This window comes from Tenrec ecaudatus, chromosome 7, assembly GCF_050624435.1.
Source record: "Tenrec ecaudatus isolate mTenEca1 chromosome 7, mTenEca1.hap1, whole genome shotgun sequence".
NCBI lineage: Eukaryota > Metazoa > Chordata > Mammalia > Afrosoricida > Tenrecidae > Tenrec > Tenrec ecaudatus.
The window spans coordinates 61,425,758-61,452,287 of record NC_134536.1 but is presented as its reverse complement, the minus strand read 5'-3'; the positions used below and the strand labels follow the sequence as shown (position 1 = coordinate 61,452,287).

The 26,530-nt window shown below is 44.7% G+C and overlaps 1 protein-coding gene and 1 non-coding gene across 2 annotated transcripts in view; one reads left to right on the top strand and one right to left on the bottom strand.

The window, feature by feature from the left end:
- The first annotated feature begins 963 nt into the window (after positions 1–963).
- The window catches only part of SLC16A10 (solute carrier family 16 member 10), a 118,981-nt gene continuing 93,414 nt past the window's right edge, over positions 964–26,530 (top strand). The window contains exon 1 of the mRNA XM_075553986.1: positions 964–1,294. Coding sequence (XP_075410101.1) covers positions 964–1,294 — 331 coding nt within the window. The remainder of the gene's footprint in view (positions 1,295–26,530) is intronic.
- LOC142454016 (small nucleolar RNA SNORA57) lies at positions 3,965–4,111 on the bottom strand. Its single transcript, XR_012785555.1, has one exon. It is a non-coding gene; the product is annotated as a small nucleolar RNA SNORA57 (small nucleolar RNA).

The following is a 26,530-nucleotide window of genomic DNA, read 5'->3' as shown; positions in this document are numbered from 1 at the left end:
GGAGGGAGGGGGATAAAATGAGGAGCTGATACCAAGGGCTCAAGTAGAAAGCAAATGCTTTGCGAATGATGATGGCAACAAATGTACAAATGTGCTTGACACAATGGATGGATGTATGGATTGTAACAGATATATGAGCTCCCAATAAAATGATTAAAAAAGAAAGAAAGCCGCGGTGCTATAGTTTTAAAGGACTGTTTTCCGCTTTTTGCATAATGCTGGTTGGTGGAAGACTTTGGTATTACAGTGTCTGTCTTGCAAAATGAGCATCTTTCGTGTGGCAGATAGTCACAGGAAATGGCCTGCCTAGAAAGTTGAGAAGAACTAAGCAAGGCCCCTTGATTCTTTCGACTTATTTTTTGAGCAGGCAGGTGACCAGTGGAACTAATCAAAGCGTGGTCAACGATAAAGCACAAAACAAAGAGGCAATGTCAGGGTTTGTGACGCTGTGCCAGGCTGAAGAAGACCCTCGACTGCTCTTCGGATGACCCGCCCCGCCGGCCCCGGAGGAGACGACCTCCTGGTGCGAACAGTTTGAGGCCAGGTGGCAGACCTACTTGCGGACCCTCGCGGCCAGCCCCAGCGGGTTCTGCTGCGGGGGGGGGGGGGGGGGGGGGAGGAGGAGAGCCCGCGCCTGTGCGTAACCGTCTGGCCCAATCAGCTCCGTGGTCCAGCTGTGGCCACGCCCCACGCCCCACCCCCTCCGTGCCGGGGTGTTTTTAAGAGCCGGGCGCCCGGCCCCTGAGGCTGAAGGGCTTTGGGTAGCGCCCGGTCGGAGCTACCTGAGGCGCCCCAGCTGCCTCCGCGCTCCGCGCCCCGCGCCCCGCGCTCTCGAGCCGCTTCCGTGCTTGGCGCCGCCCGCCCGCGGGGCTCAGCGCCCGGTCTCGGCTTCGCTAGCCGGCCACTCCGCCCTCCCCTCGTGCCCCTCGCGCGCCCTCGGCGCCTCGGGGGCCGCTGCGGGCCATGGTGCCCTCCCAGGAGGAGTCCGCCTCGGCGGAGACCCGCGAAGCGCCGCCGCCCTACCGCGAGCCCACGGAGGCCGCCCCGCTGCCCGGCCCTGGACCCTCGGACGGCCCCGAGGCGGCCCCCGAGAAGGTGGAGGTGGAGCTGCCGGCGCCCGCCGGCCCGGCGCCCCCGGAGCCCCCCGAGGGGGGCTGGGGCTGGCTGGTGATGCTGGCGGCCATGTGGTGCAACGGGTCCGTCTTCGGCATCCAGAACGCCTGCGGGGTGCTCTTCGTTTCCATGCTGAAGACCTTCGGGGCCGAAGACCAGGACAAGCTGGTCTTCAAGACAGGTGAGCCGCCCGCCCGGGGGCGGCGCGGGGCCCGAGCGCATCCCTCCGCGCGGCGGCGAGGCTGCGACCCCGCGGGCGCGGCGGCGGAGGGGGGCGGGAGGCGCACCCCGCCTGCCGCTCCCGGGCCTCGGGGTGCCGCTTCGTTTGGGGTCCAGGTGCACAGCTCCTTTGCCCCGGTCGCCTTGCTTTCTCTCTGCAGAATAGGCGCTGAGAGCACCCGGTAGCTTCTGCACGCCTTTCTTGAAAGCAAGCAGACCCGTCCAGCTCCAACCACACCGCCCCATCATTTTGACGGCCTCTCTGGGGACGCTGACGGTTGGGTCCTTCATTTGCCCCTGAGACTGGGGAGGGGGTGTGTGTATGCGTGTGTGCGCGCCGCGCGCCTTGTAATGAAAGCTTTATCTCAACATCCCCAGAAGTTCTGAAGAGTTTCTCTGTGCTGATGATATAAGAAGCGTCCTGGAAGATGAAGTGGGGAGGGAGGGCGTTTTTGTTGTGTTCTTGGACATTTTTTTACACATATAAATAGTGCAGAGTTTTCCATATGGTAAAAGGTGCACAGTCAGCATGCCCCCCCCCCCCATTTAGTCCCACATTGATGGATGAGGCGGAATACAAGTCCAAACCTTCTGGGAAGCACTTTTACGTACTGTCTGTCCTTCACTTGATTCCGAGGTGGGTCTTGTCAGCCCCATTTAGGTGAGCAAAGGGAAGCCCAGTGACATCGAGTGTCTTTGGGGCCGGGAGCAAGAATGGAGATGGAACCAACCCGTCATCATGTGGCTTCTAAGTCACTGCCACCACTCAGGCGCTCTCCCTGTATTTGGGAGCCTTTCTGTGTTTGCTAGTCACTTTTCCATAGTTTCCCTATGCCTTGGGTTTTCAGTGTCCACTCAAGGAGTAGGCATGCTTGTAATAACAGCAAATCCTAGGGCTGTTGTAGTTTTTCAAGCCTTTGAAGGAGGCCACTGCCCTGTGTGCATCATTTTGCAGCTGCCCTTCTGCCACTCAACAGTATGCTTGAGATTGACCCGTGAGGCAGGCGAACAGGGCTAGGTACAAATGTGTTAAAAATGTAATGGGATTATGCCCTTCCTTTTTAAAGGAAGGCAACCGTTGTAAAGTTTGGCAAGATAGAGATTAGTTTACAGTAGTACACAAGGGTAATTTTGTGTCTTTTTCAGTTGAGTGTTGGGTATCTGGACAGGTGTGGGGGTGGGGGTAAGCCCAAAAAGGAGGCAGAAGTGATGACGGGAACATTTTAACACTGCTTCTGGCCTGGGAATACTCAGGAGTAATTAAGGTTTTTGATGTAGCCCAAGCAGCAGCAGCAGTCATTTACCACCATTTTGGCAGGCAGTTTAGTAGATTCATTAGCGTCTATAGTTTTTGTAACACCCCCCCTTAAAAATATGTTTTAAATGTTTTTTGTGGCATTGCACATACATACAGCAGAACATATGTCAGTTCAACAATCTCTACATGTACAATTCAGTGACATGCGCTACCCTCTTCAAGTCCATTCTCTGTCTCCATTCCTAGTTGTGCCTTCAAAATGAACCCACATTCACTCTCCCCTCAGTTTCCTATCTAATCTTCCAAATTGCTGTTGTTAGTTTGATCCCATATAGATCGTTCTTAAGAGATGGGTGGGGGATGGACACAGAAAAGCGGGTGAAGGGAGACAGTGGAAAATGTAAGATAGGAAAATAACACTTTTTAATTTATCAAGGTTTCATGAGGGAGGGAGGATGGGGGGAGGGAGGGAAAAATGAGCTGATACCAAGGGCTCAGGTAGAAAGAAAATATTTTGAAAATGATGATTTTCAAATGACGATTTTGTACAACATATGTACAAATGTGTTTGATACAATGGTTGGATGGATGGATGGTGATAAGAGCTCCCAATAAAATGACTTAAAAGAATCTACTCAAGTAGGCTTTCTTGACTAGTTAAGCTAAACTATTGTTTGACTTTCAGAAGGCTTAAGGGGGTATTTTTAGTTTAAGATTTAAAGATGGTCTCAGGAATCTCTACGTCTTCCCTTTTTCCTGCTTTCCCTTCTTCCTGATATATATATATATATATATATATATATATATATATATATATATATATATATATATATATATATATATACACAGAGAGAGAGAGAGAGAGAGAGAGAGAGAGAGAGAGAGAGAGAGAGAGAGAGAGGAAAGGAGACTGGCTTTTCCAGGGATCAGTCCTGGGGTGCTGAAGGAGAGGGAAGCTAAGAGAAAGAACCTGATTTGCTTGTTGAAAAGCTTTGAAACTTTGTATTTTTAGTTTTGATGAGTACCTTCCCCCTTAACTCAGCTAAATTCAGGACAAGTCTGGCAGTTACACGCGTGTATGTGTGGGTATGCAACTGATCGCTCGCTGTCCAGGCATGCCATGGAGGTCTGTGTACTAGCTGCATAGCCGCCGCCGTGTGAGGTTGTTTTCTAGCACAGGAGTGCCCAGCTTGGAGTGAGGTTTGAAAGCCCCTCTCTCCAATTCCTCACAGCCTGGTCTAACACAGCGGCTAAATTGAACAGTGGCACCAGGTAGTACGTTTACTACGGATGCATTTTAAGGGCTCAGGCAGAAAGCAGTTTTAACCTTGGCTCTGGAACAGAAATGGTGGTGAGAAGTCTTTTTTTTTCTTCCCTTGCCCCGGCATTTGAGGCTAGAACTAGTGGACCGGTACCCGCAGGCACTGAAGACATGATGCCAAGGGGACCGGAGGACTCCCTCTGCCTCCGTACATAACGGGGACCAGGACTGCACGCCCCTCCCCGGCCAAGGAAAGGAGGGAGAAGTCTTTAAGATAGTCCTTATTGAGCGTTGTCCATGTGCAACTTTTTCTTTAAGCCCATCATCTCTGCAGATACTCACGTCTTTGAGGAGAATGCCTGCTTTGATGCTTAAGTGTATGTGCACTTTCAGTTTTTTAGCCTTCTGATGAATCACTTGAGATCAAATAAATGCAAATTTCAAGTGCACCTAAAAAACATTGGAATTTATTTAGGGATTTTATTTTGGAACATTTCTGTCCATTTCCTTTTACCTTATTCATCACTGATAATCTTGGCATCAGAACTCAAAGCACCAGAGTCACTATCATCAAATCATTTTTTATTTATAGTGACCCTATAGGGCAGAGTGAAGCTGCCTTGTGGGTTTCCAAGACTGTAAATCTTTACAGGAGTAGAAAGCCTCATCTGTCTCCCCTGGAGCAGCTGATAGTTTCGAACTGCTGACCTTGTGGTTAGCAGCCCAACGTGTAATCCTGTATGCCAGTAATTCTGTCTTTACATTGTCATTAGTTTCTTCACAGAGATCAGCTACTCAGGTGTAGAATGAGAACCTAGGCTTCCAAAGGATAGGTTACATTTTCTGAGTGCCATGCTCAGTGTTAAGCCCTTGACATGCATTCCTATTTACACCTTATTGAAACCCCAAGAGATAGGTTTTAAGAACATCTTTCTTTTCAGATGTGGAAACATCGGCTTAGAGAATTTAAGTAAACACCGGAATCAGGACTTAACCCCAGGGTTATCTGACTCCAGAGGTTGGAGTCTAATCCATTGCTTTCTACTCCTGTAAAGAGTTACAGTCTTGAGGGAAAAAAAAAAAATAAGAATAAGGGTTCCTAGGGGGTAGGGATAAAGGGGAGCTGATCTCAAAGAGTTCAAGAAGAAAGAAAATGTTTTGAAAATGATGGTGGCCGTAATTGTACAAGTATGCTTGATCTAATTGAATTATGGATTGTTACACTATCTCTAAAAGCTCCCAATAAAATGATTTAAAAAAAAAAGAGTTACAGCCTTGGAGTCTGCATTGACTCATTAGCAGTGAGTTTTTTGTTTGTTTTTTTTTTCTTCTTTGGTGGTTTTTGAGCTCTTGTTATTTAATTAGTGATCCAACCAGAACATCTCAGGAAAGGACCTGAAGAAATACACTCACTTGATACATCTTCATGCTAACTCACTCTCATGAACTCTACACATAGTTACTGAGTACCTAACTACTCTAGGTTGAGTCCTGGAGAGAGACAGTGACTGACAGAGACCACGGGTAGCTGCCCCCAAAGGAATTTTCCAGGTGCTCTGGTGGTGCTGTCTGTTAAGTGTTACACTACTGAAAACAAGACCCATGGTTTAAACCCACCAGCCTCGCCAAGGGAGAGAGGTGAGCTTGTTTGCTCCTTAAGGCTTTCCCCCCTAGGAAACTCCAGGTCACTAAGAGTCAGAATCAACTTGCTGGTACTGGGCTTTTTTAGGTGGGTGGAGGTGGGAGATGGTGGGATGCACATAAGTAAAACAGCCTAATAAAATGCCTCCCTGAGGTATTTGCAATGTAACAGGACTCCATTTGATTCTGGAAGGCTGAAGTTCTAGGGCAATTTCAGCAGGTAGGGATGTGAGAGGCATTTGGTGACCTCTTCAATTTGGTGGCAGAGGAAGGCAAGCTGGACTTCAAGTTTGTCATTCGAACCTGTTAAAAATGTGAAGTGCATCACAGTCCCATCATAGTGCCTAACCCTTGGCGATGCCCTGCACACAGCCGGGAGCATCATGACTGGGCAGAAGGAGCCCGCCGGAGAGCTCTGATGCCATCAGCTCCGTTTTGACCTGTTCACTGTGCACGCGGGTTTTCCGGGTGGAGGGGAAGCAGACACTTTTGGTAAAAACGAAAACAGAGGCTGTGATTAACCAGAACATTGTTTCCCCAGAGAGATCACAATTTTGCTAGCAAGTGCTGCTGCGTATTGGAAAAAGGCCTTGCTGTGGAACTGATGGAGTGGTCAGGATTCTTTTGTCTTCTTGATCTCAGGCCACAGCACACTGGATGGGATTCTGCCAGGTTATTTAGTTCACTTATTTACTTTCTAACTGAAATGGCATGCTGCCTTGAAGATAGGTCTATTTAAAACAGCCAGGTTTTTAGAATCAATATTTATGGTTGTTCATGAAGTCCTTTTGAAAGAATTGTGTCTTTGTGGTCCAGGGGCTTGGTCAAGAAGGTACATTTTCTCTTTTAGTAATTCCCCAAATGTGTTCCTTAATAGTCTTTCTTGAGAGGAGAGGTCTGCGGCCAAATAAACTTGGGAAAGACTGTACATTAACCCCCTGTCAGATACTTAAAGTGCACTTTCAGAATTCCGTAGCTTTTTGAAAAAGAAGGCTCTCAAAAAAGTTCTGCATTTTGTGCTTAATGCGGACCGGTTTCCCTGTGTGGAGGCAGACCCCTCTAGGCACACTTGTGATCACGGAGTGGGATTCTCAATACACCTACGGATGAGTGCATATTGCACGGCCTCTCAGCAGAGTCTCCCGGACCTTCAAATCATTAGCGCTTCCTGAAGGCTTTGTGGCTGCTTGTTTGTTTTTAGGTTTTAAAGACTTTTTATGCCTGTATGCTTACAGTTATACTGGCTTCTACATACTACAGTTGTAGTATGCTAGCTCCTAAACTTATGAGGTGTTTTAGCTGTGGTTCAGAATTTAACCTCTCTGCCTGGCTTTTTTTTGAGGGGGGCGCGTTACTTGCATAACCAGTTCAGTGTCTCAGCATAGTTTGTAGTAGTGGTGATTTGCTGATCTCTTTATAGTGAACTAGTGATCTGGTTCGTGGTCCTACACTTCTTTCTCTGTAGGAACAGTACCTGATTATTGTTTGCTGTGGAAGAGAGGTTGAAAGAAGCTAACAGAGCTTGCATATGGTGCGCTGCTGTGCCAAATGTCTTCCTTTGCCTCCATCGCAGAAGAGCGGACCTTACCCTTCCAGATAAACTCATCCAAATAAATGACTTGTTAGAGTGATCAGTAGACCACAAAAATGGTTCCGGGCTCTTTGAATTGTGTGATGTGAGCATTTCCTAACCATTTCTGGAATGTTTCTGCATCCAGAGCAAGACTGAATGGTGAACAGCGTGAATGGGGTATAGGGAATTCTCATTAAATGCAACAAGAGGACTGTTTCTCTGGTGTCTTATGGAGATTTATCAAGACAGTGAGTGGCCCAAAGAACCAAATCTACCCAAACCAACACCCAATTGCAGAATCATTGCAGGAGAGGTTTTGAAGATCGATTTGATTCAGTGTTTTCAGTGTGATTTTCGACCTTTTTTTACACGCCTCCTTGTTGAACCCTTGTTGCAGCTCTTGAGACTCAGCCCCAGGTAGGCTTGCTTCATGGTTCCTGCTCTCCTTGGGCGTCTCACCTGCCCCAGGGCTCTCACCCTCCTTGGGCCGTTAGTTCCCAGTATCTTCTGTTTCAGGTTCCTGTATTCCGTTTCTGGACAATTCTGTTTGGCTGCACAGATAGCACATACCCAGCTAACGTGGACTCATCTTCTTTAGCCACTGCATACAGTCTGACTCTCACCAGCAAGAAAACAGAGACGCATCCCTCCTCCTGGAATTCCTTATCAGGAGTGTGTGGCATTGCTGGATGTGTCAATCAGAAACATGGAGTTTATCGTCATGTCTTTTTTCCCAGCTACCCTTTTTCTTTTTAAACCAATTTTGTTTAATTGGGCAAAGCCCTTTCGTGTTTACCTCCTTAATGCATGGTAACAGATATGGCTTAGTTTAGATCTTAGTGACGTTGGCCTCAGTTATTTTGGTCCCCCGTACGTACCTTGTCTCCCTGTTCTTTGTTACCATCTTAGTCATGTCCAGGAGTACTACAGTGGGCGGCTTTAACAAATGGAAATAGAGTCTCTCGTAGTTTAGGAAGCTAGAAGGCAGAATTCAGAGAAGCACCTCTCGGCTCTGGGGCAAAGCTCTTGTCCTCTTTTAACATCTGTGGGCCTGCCATTCGATGGGGATCTCCATGCGCCTTGGCATCCATCGCCTCCTGGGTCTTGGTAGAAGGCAGTCCCTTGCATTTCTGCCCACTTGACTCTCCAGTTCAGCTCCTGTAAGACAAAAGTGAAGCAGGGCACATCCTAGGAAGCTCCCCTTTCAACTGGATCAGAACCCTGACCTGAGTAAGATTGTTGCACCTCTCCCTTGATTAACTGATCACATTAGCAAGTCACTTGGATGAGTTTATCTGGAAGGGTAAGGTCTGATCTACGATGGAGGCAAAGGAAGGCATTTGGCACAGTGGTGCACCATAAGCAAGCTGTTAGCTTCTTTCAACCTCTCTTCCAAACAGACAACAATCAGGCACTATAGCCAAAACCCCTTATAAGTTTAGGAGCTAGCATACAACTGTAGTATCTAGAAACCAGTATAACTGTAGGCACAAAAAGGTCTTTAAAGCTTAAACAAAGCAGCCTTCACGAGGCTCTAATGACTTGAAGCTTCGGGAGACTCTGTTGAGAGGTGGTGCAGTAAGTATGTAGATGGTATTGAGATGGTACATCCGTAGATGGTGTTGAGAGAATCTACCACTACTAAAATATTGGGCCATATAAATAGTCTGTCTGAAAGCCATCCCTGATGTTCTTTACTTTTAGGAACTCATCAAACACCTTCCGCCAAAGGCCTGCAAGCCCTGGCCCTCCACCCTGGTTTCTCCCTCTCTGGTTTCTTGCTCTTTGTGCTCTAGTCAGTTCAAAGGACTCGCCCATCCCCGGGCTTGTCTTGCTTCTTCAGCCTCTATTAGTAATAGTGGTTCCCACCCTTCTTAATGCCGCAATTCTTTACTACAGCTCCTCGTGTTGTGGTGATCCCCCGGACCATAAAATTAGTTTCCTTGCTACTTCATAACTGTCATTTTGCTACTGTTATAAATTGGCCGACCCCTGTGAAAGGGTTGTTTGACCTCCACAGGCCTCCAGACCCAGGGTTGAGACCCGATGGTCTATCCCCTGATGCCACTCCCTTTCAGTGTGGTGGTTATCCATCTTGAGATTCCAATGAAATGGTTGAGCTTTTATTTTTGACCCTGTAACCTTCCGACAAAACAGCTATCTTACGTAACCGGTGTCACATTTTGATGCATTTGCAGTGTTTGCAGGTATTGGCATTCACCATTTTTTTTGGAAGATGAATTTAAGCGATTTATGAATGAAGGTTAACGTGGTAGACCGAGAACTTAATTTTAACCTATCTAACTTAATATTCTGTGAAAGAACTTTGCAACATAATCCGTGTTTGCCTAAATGATAATGGGCGTGGTCCTGTACATAACGCGAGAAGCCCTGGTGGTGTAAACCAGGAGGTCAGCAGTTCGAGTCCCCCAGCTGCTCTGCAGGAGTGGCCACAGTCTCAGACCTCACAGGAGCAGTTCTACCTTTTCCTAGAGGGTCTCCATGAGCCAGCATCGACTCGATGGCAGTGAGTTTGGATTTTGAGTAACATAAAGAAGGACGTTCTAATACGTTGCTTAGTTTTAATTATTTTAAAGAACATCTTATTGGGGGCTCTTTTAGCTTTTATAACAATCCACACATCGATCATTGCTTAATTTACAGTAACCTTCTAATGTGTGACTACCCTCATCTTATAGATAAGGAAGTTGCAACCTGCCCAGCTGAGAGGTGGGCCATTCAGTTGAAATGTAGAGCATTTTTTTTCTAGCTAGGTAAAAATAGGGACTTTTGTTAAAGTTGACCTAAAATGCCAAACCCTGCCTGCCCCCCAATTGAAACTATTTTCTATGTATTTACCTATATGTTCTCTTGAACCTCAACGATGGTTCCTATCCAAGTCCTCAGGAATTTTCTTCCTTTTTTCCCAATCGTTTTATTAGGGGCTCATACAACTCTTCTCACAATCCATACATACATCAATTGTATAAAGCATATTTGTACATTCATTGCTCTCATCATTCTCAAAACATTTGCTCTCCACCCAAGCCCATGGCATCAGCTCCTCATTTTCCTCCTCCCTACCCGCTCCCCCTTCCCTCATGAACCCTTGATAATTCATAAATTATTATTTTGTCATATCTTGCCCTGTCTGACATCTCCCTTCACCCACTTTTCTGTTGTCCGTCCCCCAGGGAGGAGGTCACATGTAGATCCTTGTAATCAGTTCCCCCTTTCCAGCCCACCCTCTCTCTAGCCTCCCAGTATCGCCACTTACACCACTGGTCCTGAAGGGATCATCCGCCCTGGATTCCCTGTGTTTCCAGTTTCTATCTTTACCAGTGTACATCCTCTGGTCTAGCCAGACTTGCAAGGTAGAATTGGGATCATGATAGGAGGTGGGGAGGAAGCATTTAGGAACTAGAGGAAAGTTGTAATTTTCATTGTTGCTACATCGCACCCTGAATGACTCATCTCCTCCCCGAGCCCCTTGTGTAAGTGGATGTCCAGTGGCCTACAGATGGGCTTTGTGTCTCCACTCCACACTCCACTCCGCATTCACTATGATAAGATTTTTTGTTTGATGATGACTGATACCTGAACCCTTTGGCACCTCGTGATCACACAGGCTGGTGTGCTTCTTCCATGTGGACTTTGTTGCTTCTGAGCTAGATGACCGCTTGCTTTACCTACAAGCCTTTAAGACCCCCGATGCTATATCTTTTGATAGCCGGGCACCATCAATTTTCTTCACCACATTTGCTTATTCACCCGCTTTGTCTTCAGCGGTTGTGTCAGGAAGGTGAGCATCATAGAATGCCAATTTAATAGAAGAAAGTATTCTTGCATTGAGGGAGTACTTGAGTGGAGGCTCAATGTCCCTCTGCTACCTTAATACTAAACCTATAAATATATGCACATAGATCTAGTTCCCCATCCTCATATATAAATATATTTGCATATGTACATGCCTTTATCTAGACCTCTATAAATGCCCTTTGCCTCCCAGCTCTTTCCTTTATTCCCTTTGATTTTCCTCCTGTCCCAATATCATGTTCAGTCCCCACCTGGGTTTCAGCAATTCCTCTTGCTTACATTACCTTTGATCATGCCCTACCAGGCCTCCCATACCCTCCTCACCACCGATTGAGATCACTTGTTGTTCGCTTGTCCCTGGGTTTGGTAACACCACTACTTTTCCCCCCAACTCCCCCTCTCCCATGCCCTGCCCCCCGAACTGTCGGTCCCGTTGTTTTCTCCTCCAGATTGTTCATCCAACCTATCTTACTTAGACAGACCTGCGGAGATAATAACATGCACAGAAACAAGACAGAGCAAAACCAAGCAACAATATACAAAACAACAACAAACCAATGACAAAAAGCAAAGCAAAACAAAACAAGAAAGAAAAGCTTGTAGCTAGGTCAAGGACTGTCTGCTGGCTTTAGGAGTGTTTTCCTGACCAGTCTGTTGGGGCATCATGCCCTGGCCCCAAAGTCCACCTTCAGCATTCCTGGGGACCTCGCCGCTCCGTTCCCTTGCTGTTCTGTTGTACCTCTTTAGTGTTTTGCTTCGGTGTGGCGGGATCAGATTGGGTGCAATTCCTACACTATGTCTCCAGCGCTGTCCCCTGTAGGGCTATGGGAGGGGCATCATGTCTCATAGTGGGTCTGGCCATGTGGTCCTCTCTGTCGACTGACTGCTCTAATTGGGAACATTGTCCTCACAGCCAGGATGTGTTCCACTCTTTCCTCTTCCCCCTTCTTCTGCTCCCGTGTGCTCTGATCAGATATATATACCTCTCCAAGAGCTGCAGATTCAATGCCATCCTTTGAAATAAATTCTTCTGGGGGGAGGGGCAGGTGTCAATGCAGTATTAGGATTGGGGCCGGCCCCCAGACCTCTTTACTGGTTTCCTACTCCACGCCGACATGTTGTATTCACATCTGGAACACTGGGTTGAAGTCTGGTCCCTTTTTCCCTGTGGAGATCTATACAATAACCTCCCCTGGGGTGGGCTAGTGCCCTCCTCAAGAATCTTCTGAAGTGATTTTTGGAATGGAATTTCATTGAGTTACCACAACTGAACCAGAATTCTGATCTCATAGTCAAATTAAATAAACAAACCTTAACAGACACAAACCAAACTACAAAGACAGCTCAGCTCACCACCATTCTGAGCACCTACGTAGCCTGGTGCCACCCATGCAGGAGTGTTGTTACTGGCAGTGATTCAGACGGGCAACTCCCTCACCCCCGGGCAACTGCACTAGCGCACCGCACATGCAAGCCTGCCTGTCTCTCGTGAATGATGGGTGAAAACTGTGCTTTCAGACACACATGCACTACACGTGAAGGGTCTTCCCTTCGCTGCTTAACAGCAACTAACTGCTGTCAAGTCCATGCCTACTCACAGCATCCTTATAGGGCAGGGTAGAAATACCCCTGTGGGTTTCCAAGACTAACTTTTTAGAAAATTTAATCATTTTACTGGGGGCTCATACAAGTCTTATCACAATCCATACATCCATCCATTGTGTCAAGCACATTTATACATTCGTTGCCATCATCATTCTCAAAACATTTGCTTTCTGCTTGAGCCCTTGGTATCAGCTCCTGATTTTCTCCTCCCTCCCTACTCCCCCTTCCCTTATGAACACTTGATAATTTATAGATTATGATTATTTTGTCATATCTTACACTGTCCGATGTCTCCCTTCACCCATTTTTCTGTTGTCCATCCCCCAGGGAGGAGGTTATTTGTAGATCCTTATAATCGGTTCCCTCTTTCCACCCTACCCTCCCTTCACCCTCCTGGTATCGCCACTCTCACCACTGGTCCTGAAGGGATCATCCGCCCTGGATACCCTGTGTTTCCAGTTCCTATCTGTACCAGTGTACATCCTCTGGTCTAGCCAGATTTTCAAGACTAACTTTTAATGTGAATCAAAAACCTCATCTTGTTCCTGAGGAGTGGCTGGTGGTTTTGAACTGCATACCTTTTGATTAGCCACCCAATACGTAACCACTACCCTACATATTTCTTCTTTGCTGAGGCCTCTGTGTTAACAGTGAAAGTACCCCTCTCCTTTGCATGTGAGAAATGGAACTTGAGATCTGAAGAAATGACTTGCCTAGAAATTCCTGTCAGAAGCATTTTTTTTTCATTCCACGAATTCTTAATTATGGGAACAAATAGGAAGTGCAGATTTTACATAATGTACGTAGACACAGAGAGTGCTTTCAACCTCTCTGAAACGGTGTTTCTTCTTGATAAACGTAAAATTCTCATGGCCCTTGACATTTTTGATATATACACTTCTGAATGTTTTCTTGGAGTTCCTGAGTGGTGTGAAAATTTCACACATTTGATTACTAAGTGAAAAGGTTGGAGGTTTGAGTCACGCTGGAGGCTCCTCAGAAGAAAGAGTTGGTGCTCTACCTTTCACCATCCCTCCCCCTCTCCCCCCCAAATCCGTAGCTCCTTTCCCAAAGGAAAAACGAACAGCTTCTTGTTTCCAAACAAAAGCAGTCATTGGAAACCCCCGGGAGCACAGTTCTGCTCTGGCACGCCTGGCATGGCCCGGAGTCAGAATCAGCTCCGCAGCAAGTGTCTGGGCCTAGTTTGATTATGGTTCTCTTGAGTGAGAGTCACCAAGAGTCCAAGCTATGATAGAGCTACCCTCCAATATTTCTCCTCCAGCCAAGGTTTTGTCAACATTTACTTTCGTTCCAACCATACCCACTACCATTGAGTTAATTCTGGCACATTGCAACCTATAGGACAGAGTAGAACTGTTCCTTGGGATCTCTAAATCCTTATGGGAACAGACAACTTCCTCTTTCTCTTGGGAGTGGTTGGCTCGAACCAGTGACTTGATGCTTAACTCACTGTGCCTTAGTATCATGGAAAAAATTAGGGATTTTTGGCTTACCACAGCTTCCAACATCGACTATGCTTTCTTGTACTAAATGTGCCCCTCCTGAACGTCGGGCTTGCACTTCTGGATGAGGGGAGCTGTGCTACCCCTCTTCCAGTCCTGAGAATCTGAACTTGAGTTTTCAAGTTAATCCACAGTCGAGTGTTCTGTCTTTGGATGTCATCATTGGGTGCTATCATGTTGATCCCTGTGCACCACAGAATGAAGCACCAGCCAGTCCTGTGCCATCCTCATCATTGTTGCTGTGGCTCAGCCCATTGTTGCAGCCACTGTATCCATCTTTCATGGAAGGGTTTCTTCTTTTCCATGCTCCCTTACTTTACCAAGGATGAGGTCCTTTCCTGAGCTAGTCCCCGGATCACACACCCAAAGCACCTGAGACACGATCTCGCTATCCTAGCTTCTTAGGAGCATTCTGGCTGTACTTCTTCCAGACAAATTTGTTCACAATTCTGACCACCCATGATACTTTCCATACTCTTTGCTGGCAAAGAACTTCAAAGACTTTTGCTGTCTTTCTTATTCAGTGTCCAGCTTTCACGTGCTTATGAGGTGATTGAAAATACCATGGCTTGGGGCAGGTACACCTTAATCTTTGGTGAATAGCTAAATTTGAATGAAACGCCCGATGGTTGGATAAACTTTAGAGTAAGGTTCATTAGCCTGCAATTCACCTAGTATCCTTTTTTGTTCTTTTGCTGAAGAACGAATTGTGGCAGCAGTGTTCTGCAATTACTTAGAGAGCCAGCATTTATCCTGACGATGCACTTAGACTGGATGCAAAAACTGTTCGGAGAGAGGCTATAACAAACCGAAAACCACTGCTAATGATGGATATCTTTATTTACTTTTCCAAGTAGGTAGGCAGTAAAGCCAAATTGTGTGGGTTAGGCTGATGACTTTAAATAAGGTGACCAGATTTTAACATTGGTAAAGCGGGACACCATTGGTAAAACTCATATTCTGACAAAATAGCCACATGGCAGCCGAAAACCATATACCCTAGCTTGTCTTGCATTCTTTCAAAAAATCGGGACTTTTTAAAAACCCTGTGAGATGCGGGAAATATTGTTAAAAATCAGTACTGTCCCACCAAAAATGGGACGTTTGGTCACCTTAATTTAAACAAGTTACAAATCTATATCTTGATTATTTCAACCGTCCTTTTATTACTCTCGACTTCATGCTGCAATCTCAAGTGGCCGTGTCTCGAAGGATTTCTGTCAACAGCGGTTTAAAGAAAGACGCTCCACTCTGATGGAGAAAGATGAGACTCTCTGTACTCCTATAAAGAGCTACAGCCTCGGAAGCCATGTGGGGTCACTGTGAGCAGGAATCGCTTCGTTAGCTGGGAGTTGGGTGGTTTTGACTTTTCTACAACGTCTCATTTTTCTTCATTGAAAAAATACTTTATATGAATCAAAGTATAAGGAATGACATGAAATAGGCCCAAATCTGTTGTCGTGCGACAACCGCCTCTATTTAACTCGGGAGCATTTCCATCATTCAAAGTAAAGGTCTCCCCAACCCCTGCCGTTAACACTGATCTGCAGTGCACATTCTTTTCATTGCTCAGTTACCATTCTTCTTTAAGATAAAATTTTCCTAGATCACCCAGCACACCCGTTGAATACTTTTAGGAAGTTGGTATTTTACCTTACCAGTCTACCTTGGGCTTCCCAGTCAGGCCCCTTAATGTGTGCTTGAGTCACAGGCAAAGTTATGCAACATCAGTGGAATAGCAGTATATATCTGTGAACAAATTGTAACACCCCCCCTCGCCCTTTGGGATTGCACCTTAGAGTATATGTCCAAAAGGGAGATTACTGGTTCAAAGGCTATGAACCATTTTATAACTCTTGTTACACATTGCCAAATTGTTCCTTGGAAAATGTTTCTAAGGAATGTTTCTTGTGCCAACAGCAACGTGCTTAGCTTTCAGAAAGTCCTGTCAAACTTGGATTTTATGTTTATTCGTATTCATATTCGCTGCTTTGATCAGTGCCAGTGGCGTTTACAAGACCCGTTTTAAGTACTATTTAATAGCTTGTGTGTCTTCCTGGTTTCTGAGCCCCTTAGAAGTATCACGATTTAACAGCTGTGCCATAAGACCTGCAAGAGCAAGAGGACATACATGTCTGCTAGACATATCTGAGGGAAATTCTGTTACTATGGGAGGGAATTCTAGGGAAGTGTGAAATTATCCAGGGTCTTAGATATTCAGCTGACAACTGTGACAGGTAAGGCATACTCTTGTTCCCTTTGCCCTGCGCTCTCAGCTCAGGTTCTGATGATGCCCTTTCTCAGGGACAGGAGTGGGCATCGAAAGGAACAATATGGAGACTTGGCCTTGGGTATTTTCTGAGTCTTCAGTGATCTTTAGTCCTTCAGAGGCTTGAGCCTGCAAAAGCCGCCCTGTCTCACTCTCTTTAGATGCCGCTGTTTGGACCTCAACGTCCTCTGAACCCACGCAGACCTCTGCTGAGAAGTGCTTTTACTTACTTTTTTAAGGGGGATGTTTTGGGATCAATTTAGATTTATTGAGTGTAAACTATACAGTAAGTGATATGTGAGAAAAGTTAATTTGACTGATTTCATGCCATTGAGAGGTTATGAGGGGAGATTAAATTATATTTACATAAATAGGCAGTATGCTCAATCCAAGCAAAAACAGGATTTTAGAGGAAAGCTAAACTCTGAGTTGATTGACAGAGGCTTCAGGCAAGCAGCGTTTTAGTTGGGGTGAGGTTTAAAGAGTTGATGCCTTTCTTTAGAATAGAGGGCATTCCAAGTGAGGCACAGTGCAGAGGGGAGTAAGTAGGTGGTTCTAATAATGGATATTTCTACTGAGCTTCATTGTGTCTCCTGTTATCTTATCTTGTCTGTTCAATAATCTTGTGAGGTAAGTATTATTATGACCCTCATGTTTTAGATGAAATATATGATGCTAGTAAATTCCAGGGCTGGATTTGAATTGATATCTGGTTCCAGGGCCATATTCTTTCTACACAGGCTATCTGAAGTGAATAGCAAGGAGTTTGGCTTGACAAGAGCCCAGGGTATGTAGAGGAAGGCTGTTGGAGATAGGCTGGACAAGAATGGTAGAGCCAGAGGACAGAGGAGTTCCAACGTCAGGTCATATGTACCAGACAATCAGGAAATCCTGAGCGTTTTTTGCAGTGGAGGCTCAGAGGACCAAAGCAGTACCGTAGAAAGGTGGCTAGATTGTAAGGGAAAGAAGTAGGAGGGACACCAATGACCAGGTCTTTGACTGGAAGCAGGGTGAGGTTTGACCGCCTGCACAAATTGTGGTGAGCCATTGCAAGGACTAGCTTGAGGAACTGTGACTCATGACTGGGTGTGAGCAGGGAGGGAGACTAGAAACAGAGGCGATGCCTTCTCTGGAGCCTGCACAGATGGGCATGATAGCACTGGGGCCAGTGACTTGGGCCTGCGTGGTCATAAATGGACCCAAGCTGTCGCTGTCTTGAAATGCTTAATACTTTACAACCAGGGATCTCAAGTTTCCATTTCGCACTGAGCACCAGGCAGGCTTTATGGTGCCATTGATAAAATGGGGTACTGGCCGGGGACGCCAGCAGGGAGAGGCTGTTTGGGGTTGAAGATGCATAGAGTAGTAAATACTAGCAGGGGATGGTGCGGGGGGTGGAGGTGGTGGTACGGGTGTCACTCAAATGAATGGACATGAAAGCCTGGAACTGAAGTGGGAAGCTGGGGCCAGATGTGGAGCTGTGGACGGAGCTGCTGTCTCTGAGAGGACCCTGAGGTTTAACCATGGAAACCCAGGAATTCTGTCCTGAGTAGAGACTTGGAGGGATACTGCCCATAGGCAGTTTAGTTTCTGTTAAAATCATTGTACTTAGAAGTAGTAAGGAGCCCTGGTTGCCTAGTGGTTATGATTCAGGCTGCTCACTGCAAGGTCTGCAGTTCAAAACCACCAGCAGCTGCTTGGTAGAAAGATGGGACTTTCTATTCCTGTAAACAGTGATGGTCTGGGAAACTCACAGGGCAGTTCTACCCAGTCCTAAAGGGTCGCTCTGCATCTGCATCCACTCTATGGCAGTGAGTAGAAGTAATACAAGTTCATTCCTTAAAAAGAAACACAATCTTTTAGGTACTTAGATACCTGTAATTTATGTTTGCATACTTCCAAATGCCTGAACTGTGTTTTTGTCTCTGTCTTTCATAAGTCTTTTCAAAACTTGATCCCAGGATTTAGTTTATTTTAACCCTTTGAACAACTAACTGATAGACTATGGCAGTGGTTTTGAACCTGTGGGTCTTGACCCTTTTGAGGGTCGAACGACCCTTTCACAGGGGTCGCCTAAAAAGACTACCGGAAAACACATTTCCGTTAGGAACCGAGACACTGCTCCTCTATCCGTCTCCAGGCGGGTCCGCCCACATGCAGATACGCCCACATACGAGTACCTGGCGTGAAGACTGTTACCATGCTACACCATCCTTCAAGACAAAATTTCATTTATTTGTAATTAGAAATAAATATTTCACAATATATAATTACATACTGTTTTTGTGATGAATCGCGATGCTTTAATTATGTTCAATTTGTAACAATGAAGATACATCCTGCATATCAGATATTTACATTATGATTCATAACAGTAGTAAAATTACAGTTATGAAGTAGCAACGAAATAATTTTATGGTTGGGGTCACCACATGAAGACCTGTATGAAAGGGTCACAGGGTTAGGAAGGTTGAGGACCACTGGACTATGGGCCTGCTTCTCATTTGCAATACAACTGAGCCGACAGTCTGGACATATTACCTTCAGGAGATCCTAGAGCAAAAAGACTAAGAATTGATTAGAATTGTTTCAACGAAGTTGATATTTCAGATTTAAATGTATAGTGTTGACAGTGGTGGAAAACCTGTCCCAATGAACAGATGCTGTTACCTTGTTGATCAGCATTCACTGAGCTTAGCGTCTGAGCCGATTACTTTGCTCCAAATTCATAATGAATAGAGCTAACTCTTCTAAGTGTCAACTCTACTAGAAAATCATCTAGGAAGTGAATAAATGAACTGAGCTTCTCTGTTTACTAGAACTAGGGTGAAGTGTATCTTGCAGTTTGTTAAGAAACGTGGTTTGTTTTAGCACATTCACCTTAGACACTTCGCATTGGTCATTCTGGAGTGCTCCCTGGCCAGGGATGGGGCCAGCCCTAATGTAGATAGTACTTGGCCACCTGACCACACACAGTGTATTTTGCCTTAGTTTCCTGTGACAGAGTGTAGTAGTGAGACTCCAGTAAGAGAATGGAAAGGAAAAAGTATAAAGCACTGCAGATGTGCTTCACATCTGTTACGTGAGCAGGTTGGCATAGTGCCTGCCTTTTGGCTTGTGCGTGATCTCACGTGCTGTGCTGTAATCTCTCAGGACTCAAGTCCTGAATTGCTCTCTTGTGACTGAAGCCCAGCCGAAGGGGCTGGAAGTGCAGTGACCCTGGAGGAAGAGCCAGTAAAAGCAGGGGGTGGATGAAAGGGAATTGATAGTTGTGCAAGAAGAGGATAACTGCCTTTTTTTTTTTTTTAACTTTTTGGTGAACAGAGAGATCTGTTACCCTTTAAGTCATTGTTTTGTCTTTTCTTGTCATTTGGCTACATGTATAAATTGATGTGTTCAAACCAGTGTATGGATTTAAATAGTTCAATGACTGGCTTGCTGACTAGTAAATTTGATTCCTAACCATTATGGGGATGGGTAGGAAAAAGGGAATTCAACTAACATTTTTTCCTGTTAAAGTTTGAGAAATAGAAACCCCAAGCCTGTTAACACACCAGACCAAAAGAGACTTGATACATGCAAAGGCAAGGAGTTCATAAAAGAGCAATGTGAATTTTGGTCTGGGTATAACCGATGATTCAAAACATGCCATTTTCTATAACTTAGTGTCCATTTGTTATTTGTATACTATTTTAATTAGTTTTGACTAGGTGGTAGCTGTTCTGTGTAACTATGATTAGGAAACGAACTACTGAGCCGCTTACATGGAAAGATGGACCTGCTGTCCCACCAGAGCCCTCGTGGAAAGTGATATGGCAGTACCTCAGACAGCTAGTCATAGAAATGCCACACAGTCTAGCCTTCCCGCTGTGGGGCACATGTCCTAAAGAAGTAAGAACCACAGCACAGACGTACACACTCTCATGTTCATAGCAGCATGTTATGACAGCAATAGATGGGAAACAGCCCAAATGTCCACCAGTAGAAGCATGGATAAAGGAACACTGGTACATACACACAGTGGAATACTATGCATGGCAAAAAAACAATGATGAAATCATGAAGCACTTCATGTCATGGATGGACTTGGAGAATATTACGGACAAATAAGTTAGTCAGTTGCAAAAGGAGAAATTGAATGAGAGCGTTGTTATAAGTATAAAAACCAAGATAGAGACAGACTTGCAGACAGAGAACAGACTTTGGACGTTACCAAGGTGGGTAAGGCAAAGGAGAAATGATGAAGGAATGGACTAGAGGGTTGACAGATGCTGACTTGGCAAAAGAGAGGACAGAGGTCCACAAACAGGAGAAGAAAAATCAAAGGGTTGGAGTTGGAAGGCGTGCTGGGGGTGGGGGCTGATGAGTAATTTGAACTGTTCAATTAGAACTGATGGTCTGAAATGTAAACCCCATACCTAATTTACCATAATTTTTAAAAGGTAGACTGCTGCCTTTTTTGGAGAAAAAAAATATATGATGACAGTAATGCTTGGTCCAATTAATCTGTCTTCTTCCTCTAATTCAGCGGTTCTCAACCTGTGGGTTGTGACCCCTTGGGGGGGGTGTTTGTTGAACGACCCTTTCATAGGCGTCACCCGTTTCATAACAGTAGCAAAATGACAGTGATGACGTAGGAACGAAAATAATTTCCTGGTTGTGGGGTCACCACCACATGAGGAACTGTATTAAAGGGTCGCGGCATTAGGAAAGTTGAGAATCACTGCTCTAATTCATGGTGATGATTCTGAGTACCTGGTGGCAACCGAGAATGGGCTATGGAGAAATGTCAAGGAAATGCAATCCCCTTTATTTCTGGTCACTTAAGAGGATAATTTAATCATTGTTCAGTAAGCTTCGGATAATGATTGCACTGATCTGGAAATATCCTTCTTTTTTGGAAAGTAAGTCAATGAGTTAGTAGAACTATCAGAATTGACCAACTTTTCTAAGTTTCCTTATAAACGAATGCAAACTAGTTGCCTTCAGCTTTGCCCATCTGCATTGTAGCAAGGTCATGCTACAGCTCTGAAAACTACATAGGGCAGTGGTAGTCAGCCTGGGGGTCATGACCCCTCTGGGGGTCCAACGACACTTTCACAGGAGTCGCCTGATTCACAACAGTAGCAAAATTACAGTTATGAAGTAGCAACAAAAATAATTTGATGGTTGTGGGGTCACCACAACATGAGGAACTGTATGAAAGGGTTGCGGCATTAGGAAGGTTGAGAACCACTGATAAAAGAGACTTAAAAAAAATTCATTGGAAGTGGAATTAGAAGGCAGAAATTTTTTTTTTTTTTTATGTTTTTTTTTTTTGATTTTAATTATTTATTTATTATGGTTTTTTTTTTTTTTTTTTTTTTTAAACATTTTATTAGGGGCTCATACAACACTTATCACAATCCATACATAGACATACATCAATTGTATAAAGCACATCTGTACATATTTTGCCCTAATCATTTTCTTTTTTTTTTTTTCTTTTACATTTTATTAGGGACTCCAACAACTCTTACCACAATCCATACATATACATACATCAATTGTACAAAGCACACCCATACACTCCCTGTCCCAATCACTCTCAAGGCATTTGCTCTTCACCTAAGCCCCTTGCATCAGGTCCTCCTTTTTTTCCCCCCCTCCCTCCCTTTTCCCCCCTCCCACATATGCCCTTGGTAATTTATACCTCGTTATTTTGTCATATCTTGCCCTATTCGGGGTCTCCCTTCCCCCCTTCTCTGCTGTCCCTCTCCCAGGGAAGAGGTCACATGTGGCTCCTTGTAATCAGTTTCCCCTTTCCAACCCACTCACCCTCCACTCTCCCAGCATCGTCCCTCACTCCCTTGGTCCTGGAGGTATCATCCACCCTGGATTCCCTGTATCTCCAACCCTCCTATGTACCAGTGTACAGCCTCTGTCCTATCCAGCCCTGCAAGGTAGAATTCGGATCATGGTAGTTGGGGGGAGGAAGCATCCAGGATCTGGGGGAAAGCTGTGTTCTTCATCGATACTACCTCACACCCTAATTAACCCATCTCCTCTCCTAAGCCCCTCTATGAGGGGATCTCCATTGGCTGACACTTGGGCCTTGGGTCTCCACTCTGCACTTCCCCCTTCATTTAATATAATATATATATACACATACATATATACATATACACATAAATACACATACATACACACACATATTTTTTTTTTTTGCATGATGCCTTATATCTGGTCCCTTGGGCACCTCGTGATCGCACTGGCCGGTGTGCTTCTTCCATGTGGGCTTATTTGTTTCTGAGCGAGATGGCCGCTTGTTCACCTTCAAGCCTTTAAGACCCCAGACACTATCTCTTTTGATAGCCGGGCACCATCAGCTTTCTTCACCACATTTGCTTATGCACCCATTTGTCTTCAGCGATCCTATCATGGAGGTGTGCAGTCAATGATATGATTTTTTGTTCTTTGATGCCTGGTAACTGATCCCTTTGGGACCACTCGATCACACAGGCTGGTGTGTTCTTCCATGTGGACTTTGTTGCTTCTGAGCTAGATGGCCGCTTGTTTATCTTCAAGAGAAGGCAGAAATTTAAAAAAATATGTTATATTTCTCCACATAAACTTCCATCAAATCCAAGATACTGTGGTAAGTGATATTGGCCTTTTAGTTCATCCCTAGAAAACTGAGGATTCTGGAACCTCAATTATGTCAAGGCAGTTTTTTTTAAAATTACATTATTAACTGAAGAAAAAAAATGGGTGCCTTTTAGAAAATTTTTAAGACTAGGAAACAAAAAGAAGTCAGAAGGAGCTAAATCTGGACTTGATTTCTTATGGAAACTCCCCCAACATTGCCCTTGTTTGATGTGAGAAGTGAGTAGAAACGTTGTTCTGTTGGGGAACCACTATGGTGAAGCTCTCTCGGGGGTTTTTGTACTACAGCGTTGGTTACGTTCTCAAGACCCTCACAATAAGCTGGTGTTACTGTTCTTTGATCCTCCGGGAGATCAACAAGTAAAATGCCTGGAGCGTACCTTTTGGTTTGTTGCCATGACTCTTATTCTTTTCTGGTTCACATTTGCCTTCCCTGGGATACTTCTACCTCTTGGCAGCAACTGCTTTGATTGATTGTGCTTTGTCTTCAGGATCATACCAGTAAAGCCTTGTTTTATCTCTTATTATAATTCTTTGAAAAATGATTCAGGATCTTAATTCCACTTGTTTAACATTTCTGCAGCTGATCTGGGTGCAACAGTTTGGGCATTCATGGAACAAGACGCTTGCTCCAGGTGATCAAGTTTGTTTGTTCAGTCAGAATCATGTAAACTGAACCACTTGAGATGTCTGTGGTGTTGGCTATTGTGTCTGCTGTGAATCGTCTCATTAGTACGGTAGGGGCTCTTTTCTTTTTTTAATTCTTATTTTTAAAAATTATTTTATTGGGGGCTTGTACAACTCTTATCACAATCCAAACAAATCCATCGTGTCAAGCACTTTGGACATTTGTTGCCATCATCATTCTCAAAACATTTTCTTTCTACTTGATTGAGCCCTTGGTTTTAGCTCCTCATTTCCCCCTTCCCTTCCCCTCCCTTCCTCTCTCACGAATTCTTGATAATTTATAAATTCTTATTATTTTTTTCATGTCTTACACTGTCTGATGTCTCCCTTCACCCACATTTCTGTTGTCTGTCCCCCAGATCATTGTGATTGGTTCCCCCTTTCTCTCTCACCTTCCCCTTCCCCTACTGGTATCGCTACTCTCATTATTGGTCCTGAGGGGTTTATCTGTCCTGGATCCCCTGTGTTTCCAGTTCTTATCTGTATCAGTGTACATCCTCTGGTTGAGCCAGATTTGTAAGGTAGAATTGGGATCATGATAGTGGGGGGAGGAAGATGAAAGAGCAAGAGGAAAGTTGTATGTTTCATCAGTGCTATACTGCACCTTGACTGGCTCGTCTCCTCCCCGCGACCCTTCTGTAAGGGATGTCTAGTAGCCTACAGATGGGTTCTGTGTCTCCACTCTGCACTCCCCTCACTCACAATAATACGATTTTTTGTTCTTTGATGCCTGATACCTGATCCTATCGACATCTTATGATCACACAGGCTAATGTTCTTCCATGTGGGCTTTGTTGCTTCTGAGCTAGATGATCGCTTGTTTACCTTCAAGTCTTTAAGACCCCAGATAGCTGGGCACCATTAGCTTTCTTCACCACCTTTACTATGTACCCACTTTATCTTCAGTGATCATGTAGGGAAGGTGAGCATCATGGAATGCCAGTTTACACAATGTTCTTGCATTGAGGGAGTACTTGAATAGAGGCCCAATGTCCATCTGCTACTTTAATACTAAGCCTATAAATATATGCACATAGATCTATTTCCCCCATCATCTTATATCACTATGTTTACATATGCACATGCCTGTATTTAGACCTCTATAAATGTCCTTTGTGTCCTAGTTATTTTCTCTATTTCCTTTTCCCACTATCATGCTCAGCCTTCATTTGGGTTTCAGTAATTCCTCTCGGTTACATTGCCCTTGATCAAGCCCTAGCAGGCGTCCTATACCCTCCTCGTCACCAATTTTGGATCACTTGTTCCCTTGGCCCTGGGGTTGTTAACACCCATATCCTTCCCCTTCCACACCCTCTTCCATGCCGCCCCCAACCGTTGGTCTCATTGTTTTCTCCTCCAGATTGTGTATCCCGCCTATTTTTTTAGATAGACCTGCACAGATAATAATATGCACAAAAACAAGACAGAGCAAAACAAAGCAACAAAAGAAAACAAAGCAACAACAACAAACCAATCCATACTTTCATTAGATCAAGCTTAATTGTACAATTGCTGTCACCATCATTTTTAATTCTTTTGTTTTTTTTTTGTTTGCGAACACTAATATTAACAAAGGTCCTTTGAAAAGTGAAATAAAGCAAAGTTTCATAAAGTGAAACATTTGAAAAGTGTTTGATATTACTGTACAGGTGGGATCAGATACACACTGCTCATTTATCACAGGATAATGCTATTTTGAGACTTAAATAGTAATAATCAAATCCACCTGATTACATGATCACTTGTTGCCTTGATAGGAAATAAAAGATAATTCAGCTTTTCCAGATCACTGGAGAGGGATTTGTATCATTCCCAGAAATATAATCCTATATATGGGATTGACATACTATGGAACTAAGATACAAATTAGATCTTTTGAAGACAAATGTATTATGTAAGATTAAAAAATACATTTTAGAAATGGAGGACAGATTAGTGGTGGCAATGGGTTAGAGATGTGGAGCTTAAGGGAATGGGAGGGAGGTGAATGTTTATAAAAAAGACACCAAAAAGAATTCTTAGGACATTGGAACTTGCAGGGGCAATTGAATCATTTAATATGGGTATTCCAGTCAAAAGTCTCTAACTCCCATCAACCAACCTTTCCCTGCGTGGGTCTAGTAGGGAGATGGGGGAAGATACTGATAGGATTTACGTGGAGGCATTGCGAATAGCATCCGCAGGATGCCATCCTGACGTGTATAAAATAAGCCCTCTGAGAAGCAGGAGGAGGAACCATCTCATTACCAGCAAAAGGCAGGGGTGAAGCAAGTCCTCTGGACCTGAGATCCCTGTTTAGTGAATCTCCTGGATCCATAAGACAGTTTCACATTCAGAGGAGCAGTCACAGGACAAGGAACCCCTATCATGGAACAGAGTGATGGATTTCCTAAGCCATGGAGCAAACAGTGTTTTTGTGCAGTAGGCTGCCCTGTGGAGTAGGGTGCCTCTGGGCATTTAATAGGGGCAGCTGGACTTGCTGACCCAGGGCAGTAGAGCTGCGGGCCTTTGGGCTGTGGTTTACTAGAGTGGGACACCTCTGGGCACTTATCCAGAGAACTGATTTTGCTGACCCATGGAGCTTGAGTGCCTTCTGGTAAGTTTACAGCACTGGTATGCCCCTTTGGGCATTTATTAGCAGACTTGAAACTTTGTAACATGTCCTGATGGTAAACAACTACCCTGAGCATTTCAACTTGTTAACATCCTTAATATGCACCCTTTAAATTTAATCATGAATTTTGTCTGTGAGTTTCTGTGTAGGTAGTCATCACAATGGATATTAGAAACTAGAAAGGTAAAATAGTGGACACTAATTAAGTCAGGCTAGAACTGATCAGTATCAACGATATGGAACTTTATGTATATATACACAGAAATGAATGAACTTCAAATTGAAGAAATCTGGATACAATTGATA